General features: G+C 45.4%; 1 protein-coding gene across 1 annotated transcript in view; it reads left to right on the forward strand.

The window, feature by feature from the left end:
* The window catches only part of LOC109169120, a 48592-nt gene extending 24837 nt beyond the window's left edge, over window positions 1–23755 (forward strand). Inside the window, exons 3-4 of the mRNA XM_019317993.1 lie at window positions 22317–22441; window positions 23662–23755. Coding sequence (XP_019173538.1) covers window positions 22317–22441; window positions 23662–23755 — 219 coding nt within the window. The remainder of the gene's footprint in view (window positions 1–22316; window positions 22442–23661) is intronic.
* Window positions 23756–25066: the final 1311 nt, after the last annotated feature.

A 25066-nucleotide genomic window follows, 5' to 3' on the forward strand; every position in this document is an offset into this window, starting at 1 on the left:
CTACTCTCTCTCACGCTCCTCGCCGCACCACACCGAAGAAACCCCCCAGCCACTTGACGCCGCCACCAACCTAACGCCGCCGCCGGCCAACCACTTCCCGCCGGTCCCACGCCGCTACACCAGCGCCCCGCCACCTTCGCCCGGCGGTCGCCCAGCCGCCGCCCGCTGCCACGCACCGCCCAACCCCACTCAAAACCCATCACCGCCCCTCGCCGAGCCACCACCTCCCCTCGCCAAGCCACCGTCGGAGCGCAGCTCACCGCTGCCCACCTTGCCCGCAAGGAAAAACGCGCCGCCGGAAAATACGCTGGAGCCCCGCCGGAAAAGCCACCGGAGAAGTCACACCACCGGAGCACTCGCCGGAAAAACGCCACTTGAAAGAAAAAGAAAATGCCGAAAAAGCCCTTCGGAACCCGCACCTCGGAATGGAGCAACGCCGATTACACCGTAATCGGAGGTAAAACCCTTGAACCCGACTAATTTTCTCCGGAATTGGTTGATATGCTTAAACACCAAGGTCTCCTGGATACATATCTCACCATCAAGGGGGATACGTACCCCGAATTGGTGAAAGAATTCTATCAACATCTTGTAGCCACCAAACGGGGTGACAAACTAGAAATCACCACCAAGGTCCGCGGCAAGGAAATTGTGCTTTCCGAAGGCCGTCTGGCCAAGCTCTTGAAATTGACCACCACGGGTGTGTCTGACTACGACCGAAAGGGATGGATAGATACCCAAAACACGGGGTACAAGGACTATCTCGGGTACCTACTCGGGAGAGAGGACGGGTTCACCTCGGCCACGCGACCAAACCGAAAGTGGCTATCGGCGGAGCAAAAGATATTAGTTATGATTGTGACCGATAGCCTCTTGCCCACCAATAATAAGAGCAAGGACGTAGGGAGCTTAGAGTGCACCTTTGCCTATCTCCTGAAACATAAAATCAAGTTCAACCTGTCGGCACTCATGCTAAGACACATGGAGTTTTGCAAGACAAACAACCGACTTAGCCTACCCTACGGGATGATCCTAAGTTGGATCATGGAGAAAAAGGGGGTGGACCTAAGCCACACCGAGGTCAAGACCGCAAATGGCATGGTCTTTAATGCCTAGAACCTACGCCGCAATGACATCTACTACACCGAGGGAGGACATTACCTCACCCTCGAAGAAATTTGCCAAAAACCCGAGGATGAACGAAGAGAATTGGTCGACCAATTAGACATCTCCAACAAGAAGCTCAAACGGGCAATGCAAGATTGCGGAATTCTGGAGGGAAATGAGGACCAGGAGGAGGATGACGAACCCAACCCGTCGGTGCAACCACGATCAGGAGGGAACCCAAGGGAGCAAAACGAGGGCTCAATCAATGAACGCATACTCGCACAGCTCAACCGACAAAACCAAATCATGGAGGAAGGATTCTCATCCTTGATCCGTACGACACGCGCACTAGATCAGAGGGTGGCAGCAATCGAGGCCACCTTGGGCACTCGCGGGGCGTCCAGCTCAGGAGTAGGATACCGAGGTAGACCTAAAACCCTTCTATCACAACACAACCAGAAATCCAGTCTACCCCAGCTAAGGCAAAACGTGGGGCCACATTCCTAACCGGGAGGCCAAGATGCGGGATGCCTAGGGGTGAAAGAATGGATTAACACACCGGGCTTCGGGGACGAAGCCCCTCGTAAAGGGGGGGGGGGGGGGGAAGAGTGTAACACCCCGTGATACGATCCCTAAAACCAATTAATCATTTAACCAATTACCCAAAATAAAGAATTAAATCACAATAATTAATTAGGAAAGGCCCACCATAGTCCATGGACCCTTATCCCTAAACCCAATCCTTAGTCCCAAAAGGAATAGAATTAGCAAGCCTATAATTTTAGTTCCTAATTAGGACTCCTAAATATATAAATAGGGGACTTAAGAGGCACCTAGAACCCCCACCACAATAATCTCTCACCACCAAAAGAGCTCCAAGAATCCCCTTAGAAGAAATCAAGAAAGCAAGAAAGCTTAAAGAAAGACCCTTCATAGCCAAGGAATTAATTAAGGCTAAGAGGTAACCCATGTCTCAACAAAATCTATTTTCATAGCTATGTTTCCCCTCTTAGGATTTCCCCATATTATTGTGTATTGATTATTTGTGATATTATTATTTATGATTGGTGGGATGATTCCATGGGTAATCTTGATGACGAGAGGTTCTTGATAATTATGGTGTTCTTGATGATTATATAACGTTCTTGATAATTATATGGTGTTCTTGATGTTCTTAATGATTATATGAGGTTCTTGACAGTTATATGATATTCCTACAGAATCTTGATTTTGGAAGATGAATTGTGTTCTTGTTGATTTAAAAATAGAACCATAGGTTATATCGTGGAATTCGTATGATATTATTCTTGGTATATTGGGTGGGAATTCGCATGATTGGGTGTTGGTTATGTTTAGGAAAGCATGATAGGTTATGTGCCGTATGTTTCTTGATTTTGATCCGTTAATTGTCTACGTGTGTTATCAATTGCGTTTGAAAGTGCCTAAGCATGGTTTCGGGTTCCACAAAGGTTCCCGGGGCGTTTTTGGTGAAAAAGAGTCAGTGGGGGTAGGTGGGGGTAGGGGACCCGCCACCTACCAGCGGCCTAGTTGGGCAATGCCGGCAGCAGGCAGCCGGCGGGCGGGTAGCTGCCTGCCGGGCACCCGCTGCCCGGAATAGTGCCGCCGGCGGGTGACCCCTCACCCACCGGCTACCCGCTGGTTTATACCCCACTTCAGGATCCCGGCTTCCCCGTTTGATATTCCCCCGACCCCCGTGGTGTCCCAACGGACTCCGTCTATCGTGCCTATGTCTAGTTTGATTTCCGGGTACCGTTCGTAGGTCGTATGAGTCTTATATATTGCATGCTAGTTGAATTGGTATCCCGTTGACCTAGGTGAAAGAAGTATGAACCCCTTAGGAATATTCTTAGCATGTGAAGGATCACACATGGGTTTTGTTATACGTTTTCTCCCCCTTCCCAACGTGTTAATGTGGGTTGCATGTGCTTGCTATGTGTTATGTGTGCATGTTACCCCGATTTGGTCGAGATCAATCGGGCTATACGGGCAGTCGGATGGGCTGAGAACCATACCGGCTGTTAACCTGGCTGGTAGAGACCGGTCAGGTATATAAATATTATAGGACTGAGGTCCACTATACGGGCAGTTGAATGGGTTGAGAACCATCCCAACTGTTAACCAGGCTGGTAGAGACCGGTCAGGTATATAAATATTATATAGGACAAAGGTCCACTATACGGGCAGTTCAATGGGTTGAGAACCATCGCAACTATTAACCAGGCTGGTAAAGACCGGTCAGGTATATAAATATTATATAGAGTTGCGGCTCATCGGTCGGTTGCGATCGACTCCTCCGTATTGTGAGACGGGGCAGGGTGCTGCGGGGCCGTGTCAGAGCTATATGCGCTGACCCTCATGTATGGGCATGCGATTGGTCCTGTGGCGCCAACAAAGTGTGCTATATGACGAGATAAGAAGGATTGATATTGTGACTGTTATGGAAAACATGACCATAGGATTCTTGCTAGTAAACTATACATGTTTAATTGTGATTATTGGTTGTGTTTATCTGTAACTGTGCCCTATGTCGAGAATCGTATATACTTGTTTATGACTGTAGATTGTGTGTACCCCTATTTGTCGAGTCGGTTCCCTGATTTGAAAGCTAGAGTCTCTTAGGATATATCTTCATGCTTCGAAAGGACTTTTCGTATATATATATATATATATATATATATATATATATATATATATATATATATATATATATATATATATATATATATATATATATATGTATGTATTGTATTTCAACGCGTTGGAGTGGGTTACCATCATCTCTCGCTGAACAGATATATTTGGCTTTCAGGCACAGAAGAATAAGTCACTGGAGCGCGCTAGATCTTGGAACGTAGAAGTAGATAGTTCCCTTTCGGCCTGCGTGCCATGTTATGCATTTACTTTGATAAGGATATTAGTTAGTTGGCCTGTGCACCTGAGTTCTCTAGCTCAGGTGTGGCATAGCACCCCGTACTCTTTATGTTACGTTTTGAATCAATGAGATTTCACCTTTATTTTATAAGTTTCAAACGTCCTGAAAATCTGGGGTGTTACAGACCCGCATGTGAACAAGACCACGAATTTAACTGGGAAACCCTAAAAGCACGACTACGAGAACAATTCTACCCAAATCATCTAAGAGCCACCATATATGAAGAGTTCCTCCACCTTAAACAAGGTGCGGCCCCAATCACTGAATACTACCAATAATTCCCCCGGGTGGCTCGCCTCATCCCCGAGCTAGTACCCACCGAGAGGATCAAGATCAAGAAGTTCATAACAGGCCTTGATCCCGAACACCAAAAAGCTCTGGCCACACAAGAGCCAGGAACCCTTGGGGAAGCCTATGCCAAGACATCCCAACTACAACAAGTGTCAAACCAACCTCGGGAAACACGCCTGGGGTACAAAGGAAACCGGAAGGGGATCACACAAACCCCACCCAAGGGCCTAAGAACCCCAGGGCCGTCTCACCTCACCAGGTCACCACGCCAACCATTCAGGGAAGGATCCTTACTCTAAGCAAAGCCAGGATCGGAGACATCAACATAGTCTCCGAAACGTTCCTGGTACACGCCACCCCGCCACTATATTATTTGACTCGGGGGCTACCAACTCGTTTATAGCAATCGAGTTTGCCACTCGGCTCGGCCTCAACACCAGCACCAAGGTCCGACTTCAGGCCAAGGTGGCCTCCGGCGAAATCATAAAATGCGACCGCATGTACGAGAACGTAATGATTACCATCCAAGGGGTGGAATTTCCCAGCAAATTAATACGATTCAAACTGGATGGGGTACAAGTGATCTTGGGCATGGACTGGCTAGGGAAGTTCCAAGCACAAATCCTATGCGGAGAACAAAAAAGTGGTCCTACGGGGACCAAACGGTAAAAGGGTATCACACCGCGGGACCCACCAGGAATCAGGGATCAAATTGGTGAACATGATGAAAATGAAGAAATACCTAAACAAGGGAAGCGAGGCCTTCCTATGCTCGGTCGAGGACCTCAACACCAAAACCCCCGAACCACAAACCATTTCAGTGGTAAACGAATTCACCGACGTCTTTCCGGACGAAATCCCCGGGGCACCCCCAGCCAGAGAAGTCGAGTTCACCATAGACCTCATACCTAGCGCTGCCCCGATCTCTAAACCACCCTACAGGTTGGCACCAAAAGAAATGAAGGAACTGAAAACGCAACTACAGGAATTGCTAGATAAAGGGTACATCCGCCCCAGCACCTCCCCATGGGGGGCCCAGTACTATTTGTTAAAAAGAAGGATAGAAGCATGCGCCTGTGCATTGACTGCCAGAAACTTAACCAAGTCACAATAAAGAATAGGTACCCCCTTCCCCGGATCGATGATTTGTTCGACCAACTAAAAGGAGCAGGGGTATTCTCAAAAATTGACCTAAGGTCCGGATATCACCAAATACAAGTGGCCAAACCGGACATTCAGAAAACGGCCTTCCGGACACGTTACGGCCACTATGAATTCACAGTAATGCCCTTCGGACTCACCAACGCACCCGCCATATTCATGGACCTCATGAACCGAGTATTCCGACCCCACTTGGATGACTTCGTCGTTGTATTCATTGACGACATCCTAGTCTACTCCCGAAACAAGAAAGAACATGAAAGACACCTCCGCATAACCCTGCAAACTCTAAGAGAACACCAACTATATGCCAAGTTCTCTAAATGCGAATTCTGGAAAGACAGTGTAGCCTTCCTAGGCCACGTGATAGCTAAGGAAGGAATTAAGGTGGACCCCGCCAAAATCCGTGCCGTTAAGGAATGGACCACACCGAGCTCACTCTCAGAAGTCCGAAGCTTCCTAGGCTTGGCTGGCTACTACAGGAGGTTTGTACCCGACTTCACCAGGATAGCCCAACCCCTCAACAAACTCATGAAAAAGGAAACCCCCTTCCGATGGGACAACGACTGCATCTCGGCTTTTCAAGAATTGAAGGATAAGCTAACCACGGCACCCGTGCTCGCCATCCCCTCCGGGGAGGAAGGGTTCGAGGTCTTTAGTGACGCGTCCAAAAAGGGATTGGGGTGCGTGCTAATGCAAAAAGGCAGGGTAATAGCATACGCATCCAGGCAACTCAAAACCCACGAAGAGAATTTCCCCACCCACGACCTCGAACTAGCCGCTATCGTGTTCGCACTAAAAATTTGGAGGCATTACTTATATGGGGTGCAATGCAAGATTTACACGGACGACAAGAACCTAAAGTATATCTTCACCCAGAAAGAGCTGAACATGAGACAACGAAGGTGGCTAGAACTCATAAAGGACTACGATCTAGACATCCAATACCACGAGGGGAAAGCTAACATTGTGACAGACGCCCTAAGCAGAAAGACTAACCACTCCCTCAACACCACTTGGATCCTACCAGACCAGCTGTACAAGGACTTCCAGAGACCGAATTTGGAAATAGTAGAGCAAGATCAAATCCACCCCGACGCCCACTTATTCAACACGCAAATCATACCTACACTCTTCGAGGAAATCAAAATAGGACAACAGCAGGATCCGGAACTAGATAAAATCCGTCTCGTCTTAACCCAGGGGAAGGAAGGGCCCTTCGAAATACACGAAGACGGTAGTCTCCGTTACCAAGGTAGGTGGTGCGTGCCCTCAACACACCCTGTAACACCCCAGATTTTCAAGACATTTAAAACTTATAATAAAGGTAGAATCTTATTAAATCCCAAGATATAAATACAAGCGTTCGGGGTGCTATGCCACACCTGGGCTAGAGAACCCAAGTGCACAGGCTAACTAACTAATATCCTCAAAGCGTAAATACGTAAACGTGGCACGCAGGCCAAAAGGGAAACTATCTACTTCTAAGTTCTAGCGCACTCCAGTGACTTAATCTTCTGTGCCTGAAAGCCAAATATATCTGTTCAGCGAGAGATGCTGGTAACCCACTCCAACGCGTTGAAATACAATACATATAGAGATATATATAGTTATACGAAAACCATTTTGAGCATGAAGATATATCCTACGAACACTAGCTTTAAAACCGGGAATGACTCGACAGATAAGGCCAGACACAAGCACAGTTATAACGAGCATATGCAGTTCACAACAGATAAGGCAGATAAGGCAAAGCATAAACAATGATCATAACCCAATATGAACAATCCCCAATATAAATCCCATAGTCACATCCCCCAAGACACTCGTAATCACAACTCGTCCATGTCACAACACATAACACACTTTGTTGGCGCCACAAGACCAATCGCATGCCCATACATGAGGGTCAGCGCATATAGCTCTGACACGGCCCCGCAGCACCCTGCCCCGTATCTCAACACGGAGGGGTCGATCGCAACCGACCGATGAACCGCAGCTCATCATAGTGTTTGATCGCAACCAAACAGTGGACCGCAGCCCAAGAGGATGTCATCTGACCGCAGCCAGGAAAAAGGACGAACCGCAGCTCGTATAGAAACGTTTGATCGCAACCAAACGGTGGACCGCAGCCCAAGAGTATCAATCTGACCGCAGCCAGCTTCTGAACCGCAGCTCAGGATAACCAATCCGATCGCAACCGAATTGGGGTAACACACACATAACACATAGCAAGCACATGCAACCCACATTACACATTAGGAAGGGGGAGAAAACGTATAACAAAACCTATGCGTGATCCATCACTTACTAAGAATAGTCCTAAGGGGTTCATACTTCTTCCACCTAGGTCAACGGGATACCAATTCAACTAGCATGCAATATAATAGACTCATAAACCTACGAACGGTACCCGAAACATCAAACTAGTCATAGGCACGATAAACGGAGTCCGTTGGGACACCACGGGGAACGGGGAACATCAAACGGGGAAGCCGGGATCCCGGGTGGGATGAATTTCCAGCGGGTAGCCGGTGGGTGGGGGCCACCCGCCGGCTGCCCGCTGGAGAATACTGTTCCGGGCAGCGGGTCGCCGGCGGGCAGCTGCCCGCCCGCCGGCCACCCGCTGCCGGGCGGTGCTTCACGGCCGTGGGTAGGTGGCGGGTCCCCTACCCCCCACCTACCCCCCACTGACTCTTTTCACACACTTTACGCCCCGGGAACCGTTGTGGAACCCGAAACCATGCTTAGACACTTTACAACGCAATTAACGACAACACGTAGACAATTAACGAATCAAATACAAGAAACGAACGGCACATAACCTATCATGCTTTTCTAAATATAATCAACACCCAAACATGCGATTTCCCCACCCGATAATCCAAGAATAAGGTCATACAATACAACCTAGGGTTCTAATCACTTTTATATCAACAAGAATACGGTTCGTCTTCTAATTGCAAGATTCGGTAAGAATAACACATAAACATCAAGAGCATCACACAATTATCAAGAACGACACATAATCATCAAGAACTCCATATAATTATCAAGAACACCATAGTTATCAAGAATCTCCCAATATCAAGATCATCAAGATCCCCCATGGGATCATCACATCAATTACCAATAATAATCATCATAACTCGCCAATATACAATAATATGGGGAAACCCTAAGGGGGAATTATAACTATGAAAATAGGTTTTGTTGAGACATGGGTTACCTCTTAGCCTTAATTAATTCCTTGGCTACGAAGGATCTTTCTTTAAGCTTCCTTGCTTTCTTGATTTCTCCTAAGGGGATTCTTGGAGCTCTTTTGGGGTGGTGGGGCGTTATTCTTGTGGGAGGAGTTCTAGGTGCTTCATAAGTTCCCTATTTATAGATCTAGGGATCTTATTTAGGGTCTAATCCTATTGGGATTAGGGGTTGGGTTTATATAGGAAGGCTCATGGGCTACGGTGGGCCTTTTTCCCTAATTAATCATTATAATTTATTCTTTCTCTTGGGCTATTAATTAATTAATTAATTGGTTTTAGGACTCGTAACACGGGGTGTTACACTCTCCCCCCCTTAACAGGAAGCTTCGTCCCCGAAGCTTGGCCCCTGGTGAAGAAAAAAAAGGTTTTCTCTTAGTTACCTGGAGTGAACAGCTCGGGATACCGCTCCTTCATCATGTCCTTAAGTTCCCATGTTGCCTCCTCGGTCCCGTGGTTGGTCCAGAGGACCTTCACCATTTCTATGACTCGGTTCCGGGTATTTCTTGTCTTGGTGTTTAGGATTCTTACGGGTTTCTCTTCGTATACTAGTGACTCGTGGAGGTCTACGGTCTCGTGTTGGAGTATGTGGCTTGGGTCATGTATGTATTTCTTTAGCTGAGATACGTGGAACACGTTGTGTACTCGTTCTAGTTCGATGGGTAAGGCGAGGCGGTAGGCCAAGTCCCCGATTTTCTCCACGATTTCGTAAGGACCGATGAACCGGGGGCTGAGTTTTCCTTTTCTTCCGAACCTCATTACTCCTCGTGTGGGCGAGATCCTTAGCCAGACCTTGTCCCCGAGGTTGAATTCGGCTTGTTTCCTCTTTAGGTCGGCGTAAGACTGATGGCGGTCTTGGGCGGCTTTCATCCTTTCCTGGATGTGTTTGGCCTTAGCTATGGTGTCTTGTAGGTATTGGGGGCCCAGTGTTACCGGGTTTACCATATCTTCCCAACATAATGGGGTTCTACACTTCTGGCCATACAGTGCTTCGTAGGGTGCCATGCGAATGCTCGCGTGGTAGCTGTTGTTGTATGAGAACTCGATGAGGTCTAGGTGTTCTTCCCACGTCCCTCGGAAGTCTAGTGTGCAGGCTCTTAGCATGTCCTCGAGGGTTTGGATGGTTCTCTCGGTTTGGCCGTCTGTGGTGGGGTGAAAGGCTGTGCTTAGTGTTAGGTGCGTTCCCAACGCTGATTGTAGTGATTTCTAGAATTGTGAGAGGAATCTGGAATCTCTATCGGACACAATGTTTCGGGGGACTCCGTGGTATTTCACCACTCGGTTTATGTAGGCTTGGGCTAGTTGCATCATTGTCCAAGTTTCCTTCATGGCAATGAATCGTGCCGTTTTGGTCAGCCGATCCACTATGACCCAGATTTTGTCCTTGCCGGTTCTTGTTGGGGGTAACCCTCCGACGAAGTCCATGGATATGGAATCCCATTTTCCTTGTGGTATTTCAAGGGGTTGTACGGGCCCCTTGGGCTTGCATCGTTTAGCCTTTACTCTTTGGCAATTTAGGCACCTGGCCACGAAATCTGCGATTTCCTTCTTCATGTTTGGCCACCAAAATGTTCTCCTTACGTCTTGGTATAACTTGTCACCCCCTAGGTGGACCGAGTACGGGGAGTTGTGCCCTTCCTCCAAGATCCGTTGTTTCAAGTGAGGGTGCATTGAGGGTACACACCACCTTCCTTTGTAACGGAGGCTACCGTCCGGGCGTGCTTTGAAGGGGCCTTCCTTCCCTTGGGTTAGGTCGTGGCGGATCTTATCTAGTTCCGGGTCCTGGTGTTGCCCTGCTTTGATCTCCTCGAAGAGGGCGGGTATAGCTTGCGTGTTGAGTAGGTAGGCATTGGGGCGGGTTTGTCCTTGCTCTATTATTTCCAAGTGTAGTTTTTGGAAGTCCCTGTACAGTTAGTCCGGTAGGACCCACGTGGTGTTGAGGGAATGGTTCGTCTTTCGGCTTAAGGCGTCTGCAACAACGTTGGCTTTTCCCTCGTGGTATTGGATGTCTAGGTCGTAGTCTTTTATGAGTTCTAGCCACCTTCGTTGTCTCATGTTTAGGTCCTTTTGGGTGAAGATGTACTTTAAGCTCTTATGGTCGGTGTAGATTTTGCATTGTACCCCATACAGGTAGTGCCTCCAGATTTTTAGTGCGAAAACGATAGCGGCTAGTTCGAGGTCATTGGTGGGGTAGTTTTCTTCGTGGGTTTTGAGTTGCCTGGATGCGTATGCTATTACTTTCCCTTTTTGCATCAGCACGCATCCCAACCCTTTCTTGGATGCATCGCTGTAGACCTCGAATTCTTCCGTTCCGGCGGGGATGGCTAGCACGGGCGCCGTGGTTAGCTTGTCCTTTAATTCTTGGAAGGCTGAGATGCAGTCGTTGTCCCATCAGAAGGGGGTTTCCTTTTTCATGAGCTTAATGAGGGGTTGGGCTATCTTGGTGAAGTCGGGTACAAACCTCCTGTAGTAACCGGCCAGGCCTAAGAAGCTTCGGACCTCTGAGAGTGAGCTTGGCGTGGTCCATTCTTTAACGGCGCGAATCTTAGCGGGGTCCACCCTGATCCCTTCTTTGGTTATTACGTGGCCCAAGAAGGCTACGCTGTCTTGCCAGAATTCGCACTTGGAGAATTTAGCGTAAAGTTGGTTTTCTCTGAGGGTTTGTAGTGATATACGAAGGTGCTTCTCATGCTCTTCTTTATTTCGGGAGTAGACTAGGATGTCGTTAATGAACACAATGACGAAGTCATCCAGGTGAGGTCGGAATACTCGATTCATGAGGTCCATGAATATGGCGGGTGCGTTAGTGAGGCCGAAGGGCATTACGGTAAACTCGTAGTGGCCGTAACGCGTCCGGAAGGCCGTTTTCTGGATGTCCGGTTTGGCCACTTGGATTTGATGATATCCGGATCTTAGGTCGATCTTCGAGAATACCCCTGCCCCCTTAAGTTGGTCGAATAAGTCATCTATCCGGGGAAGGGGGTACCTATTCTTTATTGTAACTTGGTTGAGTTCCCTGTAGTCGATGCATAGGCGCATGCTCCCATCCTTTTTCTTAACGAATAGTACCGGTGCTCCCCATGGGGAGGTGCTGGGTCGGATATAACCCTTATCTAGTAGTTCCTGGAGTTGTGTTTTCAGTTCTTTCATTTCCTTTGGTGCTAGTCTGTAGGGTGGTTTAGAGATCGGGGCGGCGCCCGGTGTGAGGTCTATGGTGAACTCGACCTCTCTGGCCGGGGGTGCCCGGGGATTTCGTCCGGAAAGACGTCGGTGAACTCGTTTACCACTGGGATGTCTCGTGGTTCGAGTATTTTGGCGTTGAGGTCTTCGACTGAGCATAAGAAGGCCTCGTTTCCTTGGCCCAGATACTTCTTAATTTTCATCATGTTTACAAGCTTGATCCCCGGATCCTGGCGGATACTGCGGTATGACACCCTCTTTCCGTTTGGTCCTCGTAGGACCACTTTCTGCTCTCCGCACAAGATTTGCGCTTGGAATTTCCCTAGCCAGTCCATGCCCAAGATTACTTGCATCCCATCCAGTTGGAACTGGATTTGGTTGCTGGGAAATTCCACCCCTTGAATGGTGATTATCACATGTTCGTACATGCGATCACATTTTATGATCTCGCCTGAGGCCACCTTGACTTGGAGCCGGACCTTGGTGCTGGCGTTAAGGTTGAGCTGGGCGGCGAATTCGGTTGCTATAAATGAGTTGGTAGCCCCCGAGTCAAATAGTATGGTGGCTGGGGTGGCGTGCACTAGGAAAGTTCCGGAGACTATGTTGCTATCTCCGACCCTGGCCTTGCTTAGGGTGAGGATCCTCCCCTGGGCAGTCGGCGTGATGGCCCGGCCCAGTGGGGTGGTTTTGAGGTTTTTAGGCTCTTTGGTGGGAATTGGGCGACTTCTTTCGGGCTTCCTTTTATACCCCAGTTGTGTCCCTTGGGGCGGGTTCGTTACCTGTTGTAGTTGACACGCCTTGGCGTAGGCCTCTCCGAGGGTCTTTGGTTCTTGGGCGGCCAAGGCCCTCTGGTGTTTGGGGTTAAGGCCTGCTAAGAATTTCCTGACTTTGATCCCCTCGGTGGATACTAGTTCGGGGGTGAGGCGAGCCAGTTGGCAGAACCGTTGGTAGTATTATGAGACTGGGGCTGCCCCTTGTCTTAGGTGGAGGAATTCCTCGCGTGTGGCGGCTTTCAGGTGGTTGGGGTAGAACCGTTCTTGTAACCGTGTTTTTAGGCCTTCCCAGTCGAATCCGGGGTCGTGTTCGTACGTAGGCCCCTCACGGGCCCAGCAGATGTCGGCCTCGTGTCTGAAGTAGAAGGAGGCTATCCCGACTTGGCGGTGTTCGGGGCATTGGGTTGCCCTGAACACCCTGTCGAAGGTCTCAATCCATTCCTCGAGGGTCGTGGGGTCTTCGTCTCCCGAGAAGGTGGGCGGTTGGTGTGCCGAGACTTGGTGGTGGATTTCCAAGCTCTCGTTCGTTGGTAGGGGTTGGGGAATGACAGTGCTTAGTGCCTGGGCGATTTGGGCCAGGCGTTGTAGATTCTGAGTCAGGAGTTCCTGAGTAGGGCGTCTCGGTGTTCCTGTCTGTTTCTTCTTGGGTGCCATCCTGGTGGTTAAAGGTTGATATTATTTTGTGTTTTCACCTTGATGTAATAAGCGGAGAAGAGTTTCTTAATATTTAGAGAGGGTGAAGTGAGGGGAGGTGATGTGTAGGTTTCTCAATCTCACTGCGCGTCCTAAGATTCCTGAGGCCTATGTTCCTAAGCATCTAGAGTTCAAGCCTAATGTCCTAAAGTCCGGTCCTACGAGTCTTTCCCTAGGGTCAAACTTAGGCTCTGATACCAACTATAACACCCCAGATTTTCAAGACATTTAAAACTTATAATAAAGGTAGAATCTTATTAAATCCCAAGATATAAATACAAGCGTTCGGGGTGCTATGTCACACCTGGGCTAGAGAACCCAAGTGCACAGGCTAACTAACTAATATCCTCAAAGCGTAAATACGTAAACGTGGCACGCAGGCCAAAAGGGAAATTATCTACTTCTAAGTTCTAGCGCACTCCAGTGACTTAATCTTCTGTGCCTGAAAGCCAAATATATCTGTTCAGCGAGAGATGCTGGTAACCCACTCCAACGCGTTGAAATACAATACATATAGAGATATATATAGATATACGAAAACCATTTTGAGCATGAAGATATATCCTACGAACACTAGCTTTAAAACCGGGAATGACTCGACAGATAAGGCCAGACACAAGCACAGTTATAACGAGCATATGCAGTTCACAACAGATAAGGCAGATAAGGCAAAGCATAAACAATGATCATAACCCAATATGAACAATCCCCAATATAAATCCCATAGTCACATCCCCCAAGACACTCGTAATCACAACTCGTCCATGTCACAACACATAACACACTTTGTTGGCGCCACAAGACCAATCGCATGCCCATACATGAGGGTCAGCGCATATAGCTCTGACACGGCCCCGCAGCACCCTGCCCCGTATCGCAACACGGAGGGGTCGATCGCAACCGACCGATGAACCGCAGCTCGTATAGAAACGTTTGATCGCAACCAAACGGTGGACCGCAGCCCAAGAGTATCAATCTGACCGCAGCCAGCTTCTGAACCGCAGCTCAGGATAACCAATCCGATCGCAACCGAATTGGGGTAACACACACATAACACATAGCAAGCACATGCAACCCACATTACACATTAGGAAGGGGGAGAAAACGTATAACAAAACCTATGCGTGATCCATCACTTACTAAGAATAGTCCTAAGGGGTTCATACTTCTTCCACCTAGGTCAACGGGATACCAATTCAACTAGCATGCAATATAATAGACTCATAAACCTACGAACGGTACCCGAAACATCAAACTAGTCACAGGCACGATAAACGGAGTCCGTTGGGACACCACGGGGAACGGGGAACATCAAACGGGGAAGCCGGGATCCCGGGTGGGATGAATTTCCAGCGGGTAGCCGGTGGGTGGGGTCCACCCGCCGGCTGCCCGCCGGAGAATACTGTTCCGGGCAGCGGGTCGCCGGCGGGCAGCTGCCCGCCCGCCGGCCACCCGCTGCCGGGCGGTGCTTCACGGCCGTGGGTAGGTGGCGGGTCCCCTACCCCCCCACCTACCCCCCACTGACTCTTTTCACACACTTTACGCCCCGGGAACCGTTGTGGAACCCGAAACCATGCTTAGACACTTTACAACGCAATTAACGACAACACGTAAACAATTAACGAATCAAATACAAGAAACGAACGGCACATAACCTATCATGCTTTTCTAAATATACTCAACACCCAAACATGCGATTTCCCCACCCGATAATCCAAGAATAAGGTCATACAATACAACCTAGGGTTCTAATCACTTTTATATCAACAAGAATACGGTTCGTCTTCTAATTGCAAGATTCGGTAAGAATAACACATAAACATCAAGAGCATCACACAATTATCAAGAACGACACATAATCATCAAGAACTCCATATAATTATCAAGAACACCATAGTTATCAAGAATCTCCCAATATCAAGATCATCAAGATCCCCCATGGGATCATCACATCAATTACCAATAATAATCATCATAACTCGCCAATATACAATAATATGGGGAAACCCTAAGGGGGAATTATAACTATGAAAATAGGTTTTGTTGAGACATGGGTTACCTCTTAGCCTTAATTAATTCCTTGGCTACGAAGGATCTTTCTTTAAGCTTCCTTGCTTTCTTGATTTCTCCTAAGGGGATTCTTGGAGCTCTTTTGGGGTGGTGGGGCGTTATTCTTGTGGGAGGAGTTCTAGGTGCTTCCTAAGTTCCCTATTTATAGATCTAGGGATCTTATTTAGGGTCTAATCCTATTGGGATTAGGGGTTGGGTTTATATAGGAAGGCCCATGGGCTACGGTGGGCCTTTTTCCCTAATTAATCATTATAATTTATTCTTTCTCTTGGGCTATTAATTAATTAATTAATTGGTTTTAGGACTCGTAACACGGGGTGTTACACACCCCCACCTGAAACAATAGATCTTGGAGGAAGGGTACAACTCCCCATACTCAGTTCACCCAGGGGGTGACAAACTATACCAAGATATGAAAAGGTCGTTTTGGTGGCCCAACATGAAAAAGGAAATTGCAGATTTCGTGGCCAAATGCCTGAACTGCCAAAGGGTGAAGGCTGAACGATGCAAACCCAAGAGACTCGTACAACCCCTTGAGATACCACAAGGAAAGTGGGATTCCATATCCACGGACTTCGTCGGAGGGTTACCCCCAACAAAAACCGGCATGGATAAAATTTGGGTCATAGTGGACCGACTAACCAAAACGGCGCGATTCATTGCCATGAAGGAAACATGGACAATGACACAACTGGCCCAAGCCTACTTGAGCCGAGTAGTGAAGTACCACGGAGTCCCCCGGAACATCGTGTCAGATAGAGACTCCCGGTTTCTCTCACAATTCTGGAAATCGCTGCAACTAGCCTTGGGGACACAACTAAAACTGAGCATCGCCTTTCACCCCACCACTGACGGCCAAACCGAGAGAACCATTCAGACTCTCGAAGACATGTTAAGAACCTGTGTGTTAGACTTTTAAGGGACATGGGAGGAACACCTAGACCTTATTGAATTCTCATACAACAACAGCTACCACGCAAGCATTCGTATGGCGCCCTACGAAGCGTTATACGGACAAAAGTGTAGAACCCCCTTATGTTGGGAAGACATGGTCGACCCAGTAGCACTAGGGCCCCAATACCTACAAGATACCTTAACCAAGGTCAAACACATCCAGGAAAGGATGAAGGCTGCCCAGGACCGCCAGAAGTCTTACGCCGACCTAAGGAGGAAACAAGCTGAATTCAACACCAGGGACAAAGTCGGGTTGAGAATCTCGCCCACACGGGGGGTGATGAGATTCGGAAGAAAAGGGAAACTCAGCCCACGATTTATCGGCCCCTATGAAATCATAGAAAGAGTTGGGAACCTAGCCTATTGCCTCGCTCTACCCGTTAAACTAGAACGAGTGCACAACGTATTCCACATATCCCAGCTAAAGAAATACGTGCACGACCCAAGCCACGTGCTTCAACCCGAGGTCGTGGACCTCGACGAGTCACTAGTATACGAAGAAAAACCCGTGAGAATCCTGGACACCAAGACAAGAACCACCCGACATCGAGCCATAGAAATGGTGAAAGTCCTCTGGACCAACCATGGGACCGAGGAAGCGACATGGGAACTCAAGGACACAATGAAGGAACGCTACCCCGAACTTTTCACACCAGGTAACTAAAAAGGAGTCACTCGACAAGGACCAAGCTTCGGGGACAAAGCTTCCTATTAAGGGGAGGAGAGTGTAACACCCCATGTTACGATCCCTAAAAACCAATTAATCATTTAACTAATTACCCAAAAGAAAGAATTAAATCACAATAATTAATTAGGAAAGGCCCACCATAGTCCATGGGCCCTTATCCCTAAACCCAATCCTTAGTCCTAAAAGGAATAGAGTTAGCAAACCTATAGTAATTAGGCCCTAAGTAAGACTCTTAGATATATAAATAGGGAACATAAAGAGGCACCTAGAACTCCCACCACAATAATCTCTCACCACACCAAGAATTCCAAGAATTCCCCTAGGAGAAATCAAGAAAGAAGAAAGCTTAAAGAAAGACCCTTCATAGCCAAGGAATCAATTAAGGCTAAGAAGTAACCCATGTCTCAACAAAACCTATTTTCATAGCTATGATCCCCCTCTTAGGATTTCCCCATATTATTGTGTATTGATGATTTGTGATATTATTATTGATGATTGGTGTGATGATTCCATGGGTGATCTTGATGATGAGAGGTTCTTGATAATTATGGTGTTCTTGATGATTATATGACGTTCTTGATGATTATATGATGTTCTTGATGATTGTAGGATGTTCTTGATGTTTATGTGGTATTCTTACCGAATCTTGATATTAGAAGATGAATTGTGTCCTTGTTGATTTAAAAGTGATTAGAACCCTAGGTTGTATCGTATGATATTATTCTTGGTGTATTGGGTGGGAAATCGCATGTTTGGGTGTTAATTATGTTTAGAAAAGCATGATAGGTTATGTGCCATATGTTCCTCACTTTGATCCGTTAATTGTCTACGTGTTGTTGTCAATTGTGTTTAAAAGTGTCAAAGCATGGTTCCGGGTTCCACAAAGGTTTCCGGGGCATTTTTGGTGATGAAAGAGTCAGTGGGGGGTAGGGGACCTGCCACCTACCCGCGGCTAAAGATGGCGTCGTCGGCAGCGGGTAGCTGCCCGCCGGGCACCCGCTGCACGAAAAGGCTACCGCCGGCGGGTGAACTCTCACCCACCGGCTACCCGCTGGAAAAATACCAAATTTGGGATTTTGGCTTCCTCGTTTGATGTTCCCCCGATCCCCGTGGTGTCCCAACAGACTCCGTCTGTCGTGCCTATGTCTAGTTTGATATTTCGGGTACCGTTCGTAGGTTGTATGAGTCTTATATATTGCATGCTAATTGAATTGGTATCCCGCTGACCTAGGTGAAAGATGTATGAACCCCTTAGGATTATTCTTAGTATGTGAAGGATCACGCATAGGTTTTGTTATACGTTTTCTCCCCCTTCCCAATGTGTTAATGTGGGTTGCATGTGCTTGCTATGTGTTATGTGTGCATGATACCCCAATTCGGTTGCGATCAGATTGGTTATTCCTGGGCTGCGGTTCAGAAGTTGGCTGCGGTCAGATTTACACTCTTGGGCTGCGGTCCACCGTTTGGTTGCGATCAAACGTTTCTACATGAGCTGCTGTTCATATTTCCTGGTTGCGGTCAGATGACATACTCTTGGGCTGCGGTCCACTGTTTGGTTGCGATCAAACTATGATGAGCTGCGGTTCATCGGTCGGCTGCGATCGACCCCTCCGTGATGCGATACGGGGCAGGGTGCTGCGGGGCCGTGTCAGAGCTATATGCGCTGACCCTCATGTATGGGCATGCGATTGGTCCTGTAGCGCCAACAAAGTGTGCTATGTGATGAAGTATGGATGAGTTGTTGTTATGAGTGTCTTGGGGATGTGACTATGGGATCTATACTGGGAATCATATATGTTGGGTTATGATTATTAATTGTGCTTATCTTTACCTGTTTTACCTGTTTGTAAACTGTATATGCTTGGTATAACTGTTGTCTGTGCTTAGCTCTATCTGTCGAGTCTACCCCTGTTTTAAAAACTAGAGTTCGTAGGATATATCTTCATGTTCAAAATGGTTTCCGTATATCTATATATATCTCTATATGTATTGTATTTCAACGCGTTGGAGTGGGTTAGCAGCATCTCTCGCTGAACAGATATATTTGGCTTTCAGGCATAGAGGAGTAGACACTGGAGCGCGCTAGAGTCTTGAAGCGTAGAAGTAGATAGTTTCCCTTTCGGCCTGCGTGCCACGCTTATATATTTACATTATTGAGGATATTAGTTAGTTAGCCTGTGCACCTGAGTTCTCTAGTTCAGGTGTGGCAAAGCACCCCGTACTCTTTATATTATGTTTTGGGATTTAATGAGAACTTACCTTTATTATATAAGCTTCAAAAGTTTAAAAATTTCGGGGTGTTACAATATGAATTCAAGGTTATGCCCTTTGGCCTTACTAATGCACTAGCAACATTTCAAGCTTTGATGAATCATGTGTTTAAGCCACTAATCTGGAAAACTGTACTGGTGTTTTTTGATGATATTTTAGTGTACAGTCCTTCTATGGAGAGTCACTGGCAGCACTTAAGGGAAGTGTTAGAAATCATGAAGAAGAATCAACTATTGGCTAAGCTGAGTAAATGTTCATTTTCAAGGAAGGAAGTGGAATACTTAGGCCATATTATTTCTGAGAGAGGGTTGCAGATTGATCCTGAGAAATTGGCTGCTGTGAGGGCATGGCCAAGACCAAACAACATTAGGGAATTAAGGGGATTCCTTGGTCTCACAGGCTACTACAGGAGGTTTATCAAATCTTATGGTACTATAAGTAGGCCACTCACTGATATGTTGAAATAAGATGCATTCAAGTGGAGTGTGGAATCAGATGAAGCCTTTGAACTCCTTAAAGATGCTCTATGCTCAGCCCCAGTGTTGACCTTGCCTGATTTCAATAAGAAGTTTGTGGTTGAATCTGATGCTTGCCATAAGGGGATGGGAGCAATACTAATGCAAGAAGGGAAGCCAGTGACCTATTATAGCAAAGGATTTGGCCCAAAACACCTGGGATTATCCATCTATGAGAAGGAATACTTGTCTATAATCAATGCAATAGACAAGTGGAGGCCTTACTTGTGTGGAGGGCACTTTTTGATTAAAGCAGATCATCAGAGCTTACAGTTTTTACTTGAACAGGATATAACCACTGCCATGCAGCAGAAAGGACTAACCAAACTTCTAGGACTGAGTTATGAAATTCAATATAAAAAGGGCAAGGAGAATGGTGGGGCAGATGCTCTATCAAGAAGAAGGGATGTGGGGAAAGCTGAGTCCATGGCTATAACTACTGCTAAGCCATTATGGATAGAAGAAGTCCTCAAAAGTTATGAAGGAGATGAGTATGCTAATAAAGTGTTGACTGAGAATCTAATTGCACCAGAGGAAGGATCAAGGACTACTATCATTGAAGGATTGATCAGATATAAAGGTAGACTGTATGTGGGAGGGTTAGGTGATTTAAGAAGCAAATTGTTAACTCAAATGCACAGCTCACCCATTGGAGGACATTCAGGGCAACAAGTCACTTACCATAGACTGAAACAACTTTTTTATTAGAGGGGTATGAAAGCTGAGGTAGTGGCAGCAGTCAAGGCTTGTGAAGTTTGTCAGCAATGCAAAGAGGAAAATGTGGCTTATCCAGGCTTGTTGCAACCTCTCAAGATTCCTGAACAAGCTTGGCAAAGCATTTCTATGGATTTCATTGAAGGGTTACCAATGTCACATGGGAAGGAAGTTATTATGGTTGTGGTGGACAGATTCACTAAGTACAACCACTTCATTTCTTTATCACATCCATACACAGCTGAAAAAGTGGCAGAAGCATTCATGGAAAATGTTTACAAACTCCATGGGATTCCTAAAGATATAGTGAGTGACAGAGATAAGGTCTTTCTGAGCAAATTTTGGCAAACATTGTTCAAACAATTGCAGGTTAAGTTGAGTATGTCAACAACATATCATCCACAGTCTGATGGACAAACAGAGAGAGTTAATAGATGCCTGGAAACTTATTTAAGATGTATGGTGTTCCACAAGCCCAAATCATGGAGTAAATGGTTACATTTAGCTGAACACTAGTATAACACTAACTATCACACATCCCTACAGTGTTCACCATTCCAGGCTTTGTATGGATACTTGCCTCCTACTATAGCATTTGATATGGTGACAGAAGGAGACGGGAATGAATGGTTCAAAGAAAGGGCAGTCATGGTGGCCATTTTAAGAGAGAATTTGCAGAAGTCCCAAGCAAGAATGAAACAACAAGCTGATAAAAAGAGGAGTGAAAGAAGTTTTGAAGTGGGAGATTGGGTATATTTGAAAATACAACCATATAGACAAATATCAGTGGCTGTCAGAGCTAACATCAAGCTTACTACCAGGTTTTATGGTCCTTATAAGGTCACAGCTAAGGTGGGAAGGGTTGCGTATAGGCTGGATTTACCTCCTGATGCTGCTATTCACCTAGTGTTTGATGTGTCACAGTTGAAGAAAAGGATAGGAGGAGAATTGATTTCCCAAGCTGCTTTGCATCTTACTGATCAGGATGGGATGATTTTAGCACAGCCTATGGCAGTAATTGGGAAGAGGTTGGTCAAGAAGAACAACAAGGCTGAGGCAGAAATTCTAGTTCAATGGGAGAATCTACCTAAGGAGGCAGCTACCTGGGAAAATTTTCACCACATAAAGAGGCAGTTTCCCAGTTTTGATCCTTGGGGACAAGGATCTAATGAAGGAGAGGGGAATGTTATGACCTTAGAAGATGAAACCAAAGATTTGGGAATCAAGAGAGGAAGGCAGAAGGAGAAAGATCAAAATAATTCTAAGTGAGAGAAGTCGGGGGACCAGTACGACATCGTTTGAAGGCAGCGGGTAGGAGCCGTTATTTCACTTAAGAAAACGACGTCGTTGGATGCGTTGGTTGGGCGGATTTTAAACGAAGCACAAAACGTCGATGTTTGGAGTATAGCCGTTGGAAGAAGATACCAGACGACGTCGTTTCAAAGCTAGCTTGCTAAATAGGATTGCAGCTGAGAAAGCGGAAGTTTGTTATGTTATTTTGTTTGTATTAGCCTAGATATATAGATATTTTTCTGCATTGAGATGTTTTTATGCTTACGCTTTATGAAATCACAAACCCTAGCTTTTCTTTACCCCTAAATTCTATTATCTGCTTCTTTATCTCCTTCTGGATCCTTGGTTTTGTTTGGAATTTTGTTTTTAAAATTTCAGGTTGTGACACTCAAGCGCTCTCCCCTCGCCACCAGTCTCCAGCCCAGCGCCGCCGCACCGGTGTCCAGTCCAGCCGTCGTCCCCATCGTCTCCGATCCCCTCCGCCACAAGTCTCGCTGCTGTCGTCCCCGCCGTTATAGGTTAGTATTTTTTCTTTTGTTTTTATTTTATTTTATTAATTTGTAATATATTTTAATATTTTTATTGTTTATTTTAGTTTAGATTTGTTGTGTGTTGTTGTATATGTTAGGCATTATTGTGATGGAGAAAGTTGAATAATTATAATTTATAAAGTTAAAATATAGATGAGGAAGTTTTAATAGCATTTAGTTCTATAGAGGAATTTCTGCTCTAATGACAGTGAATGTCTCAGTGATTTCGGCAAATAACTTTTGAGTGCATAATTATGTGATTGGATAGATAAGCTTTATGGAGTTTCTTCTCTGTTATGGTTCTCTTGTAGCAGTTATGAGCCTCAGTCTATACTCTCCAACTTTCTTCCCTTATTGATTTGAAACTGGATGGCTAATTATTTAGATAGCTTATGTTACTGTCTGTTAGACTTTGAAAAGTTGAAGTTTAAAGCTTTTGGAAACAGAAACCTCAACAAATGTGGTGGGCTTCCTCATAAAATTGGGAAACATAACATATAAGAGAGACCTGAAACAAGATTTCTCTTTGATTTTCACATCTTTTGTTTATGGAAGAAATTTTATTTGGTTTTAACTTGATTCCTCATTTGTAATGCTTATCCCCCAAGAACCAACATTCCACATTGATATAAAGGAAACTAGTGTGGTTTGTAGTGGCCTGTGGCCATGTCTTTCTGTGCAACTTTTTGGTTAAATGTTAACAAAAAAAAAACTGAAAAGAGCGAATCAACTGATATGCACATAAGGCATCTATTTGTAACACTGTAACAATCTTAAGATACCACATTTTAAACACTAAAATGCCAGCCTTACCAGGATCTGCTTAGTTTCCTAAAAGAGTTGGATTAAGTAGTAACAATCCTCCCTTTTTGGAGCTTTATTTTCCTAAAATAATGCCTCAATTTATAAATTTGCCAGTGCAAGACTGCAAGTGCAAACTAAAATTGTTTATAAATTTCCTGCTTCATTCACTTTAGAACTATGTGGTTTTATTCTCCAAATAAGGAAAAAAAATAAATGTTTTAGTTCCAAAATTGCAGTTAATGTATAGTGATGATGATAAAGCATTTGGAACAACTGCTGAATTGTGTGTTGATGAGAGAATGAGAATTGCATCAGATGGTATAATAGTGATCAGGTAGCATTCTGGAGCATCCAGCTTGTGTATATTTTACTTTGTGATACTGATAGCTTGATTTATGCTACAGTATGGAGATTTTACATCCTCAACCCACTGATACTCTATCTGAGAAAGCTATAACAGGAAAAATAAGAATGATCACTAATATTAATTATTTATAGTACGTACTAATAAACCTATGAATGCACTTCTGTTATTACCTGGTGCTAAAATTTTATCTACTTTAAGGGGACACATTATTAATTACGTTTTATAACTTTCTCTGTGAAAATTGTATGAATTCAATGATTATGTATTAGGTAAAACTTAGGGAGAAATACACAATTCATTTGATATGATCATTGGTTAGTTGGAGAATTCTATTTCTAAGTGACTAATGAGTAGAGTAAACTAGTAATGGAGCTATTTATGGTATGATATATTGGAACTTAGTCTCTTGTACATATTATAGAACATTCCATGTATGTATGGAGTTTGATTTATTTGTGCTGTTCATCCTTATTACTTGAGTATGCCTAGAGTTGAAATGCTTTATTTCATTTTATTTTCTACTGTGTGAAGTCTTAAGCTGAAACGTATTTTTTCCTGATTTAACCTTTTACCATCTATACACACTGCTAAGGTTTGTGAAAGTTGTTTTCTAATAACAATTTGCTCTAGATACCAATGAATTTTCCAGTACTTGCTCCGACTTAAGCGGACACAAATGGAACTGGAAAAATGCTCCGACTTAAAGCATGCCTATTTGACATTTCTTTAATTTCCCAGGTGGACGTTATAGAATCTCAGTGGAATGTTTTGCAGTCTCACATTCAGAATTCTCATGATTTCACAGAACTTGTGGGCTTCCATCAAGAGTAAGTAAAGAGGAAAGCTTAAAATTTTATGGGGAAAATTTAATATGCTTATAATGTGGGATTTGTGACTGGGATTTCTAGCTTATTGGCTCTGCCTCTTCTGTTTTAATTGCTCTCTTTTGTTGCCTTGAGTTGCTTCTGTAAGCAACTGCATTCCTTCAAGTTTCTTTTAGGATCCTTTTCCAATTTTCAGTTTAGTAAGCTATTTATTCATTCTCAAAGTTCAGATCCATTTCCCAATCTCAGGCTTATAGTAATTCTAACGATATCCTTATATGTGCTTGAATGCTCTCCCCAGTTGGTTTTGTTGATATTAATTATGGTTCTAATTTTCCTGCATAATCATTTTGCTGGATTCACATCCCCTACACCAATTCAAGCACAAACATGGCCCATTGCACTACAAAATCGGGATATTGTAGCGATTGCCAAGACAGGATCTGGTAAAACGCTGGGTTATCTTATGCCTGCATTTATGCAGCTTTCCCAACGGCGCAATAATCCCCAGAATGGGCCAACTGTATTAGTCTTAGCTCCAACGCGTGAGCTTGCAACACAAATACAGGATGAAGCACTAAAATTTGGACGATCATCAAGGGTTTCTTGCACGGTAAG

The sequence above is a fragment of the Ipomoea nil genome, unplaced genomic scaffold (genome assembly GCF_001879475.1).
Source record: "Ipomoea nil cultivar Tokyo-kokei standard unplaced genomic scaffold, Asagao_1.1 scaffold3251, whole genome shotgun sequence".
NCBI classification, from domain to species: Eukaryota; Viridiplantae; Streptophyta; class Magnoliopsida; order Solanales; family Convolvulaceae; genus Ipomoea; species Ipomoea nil.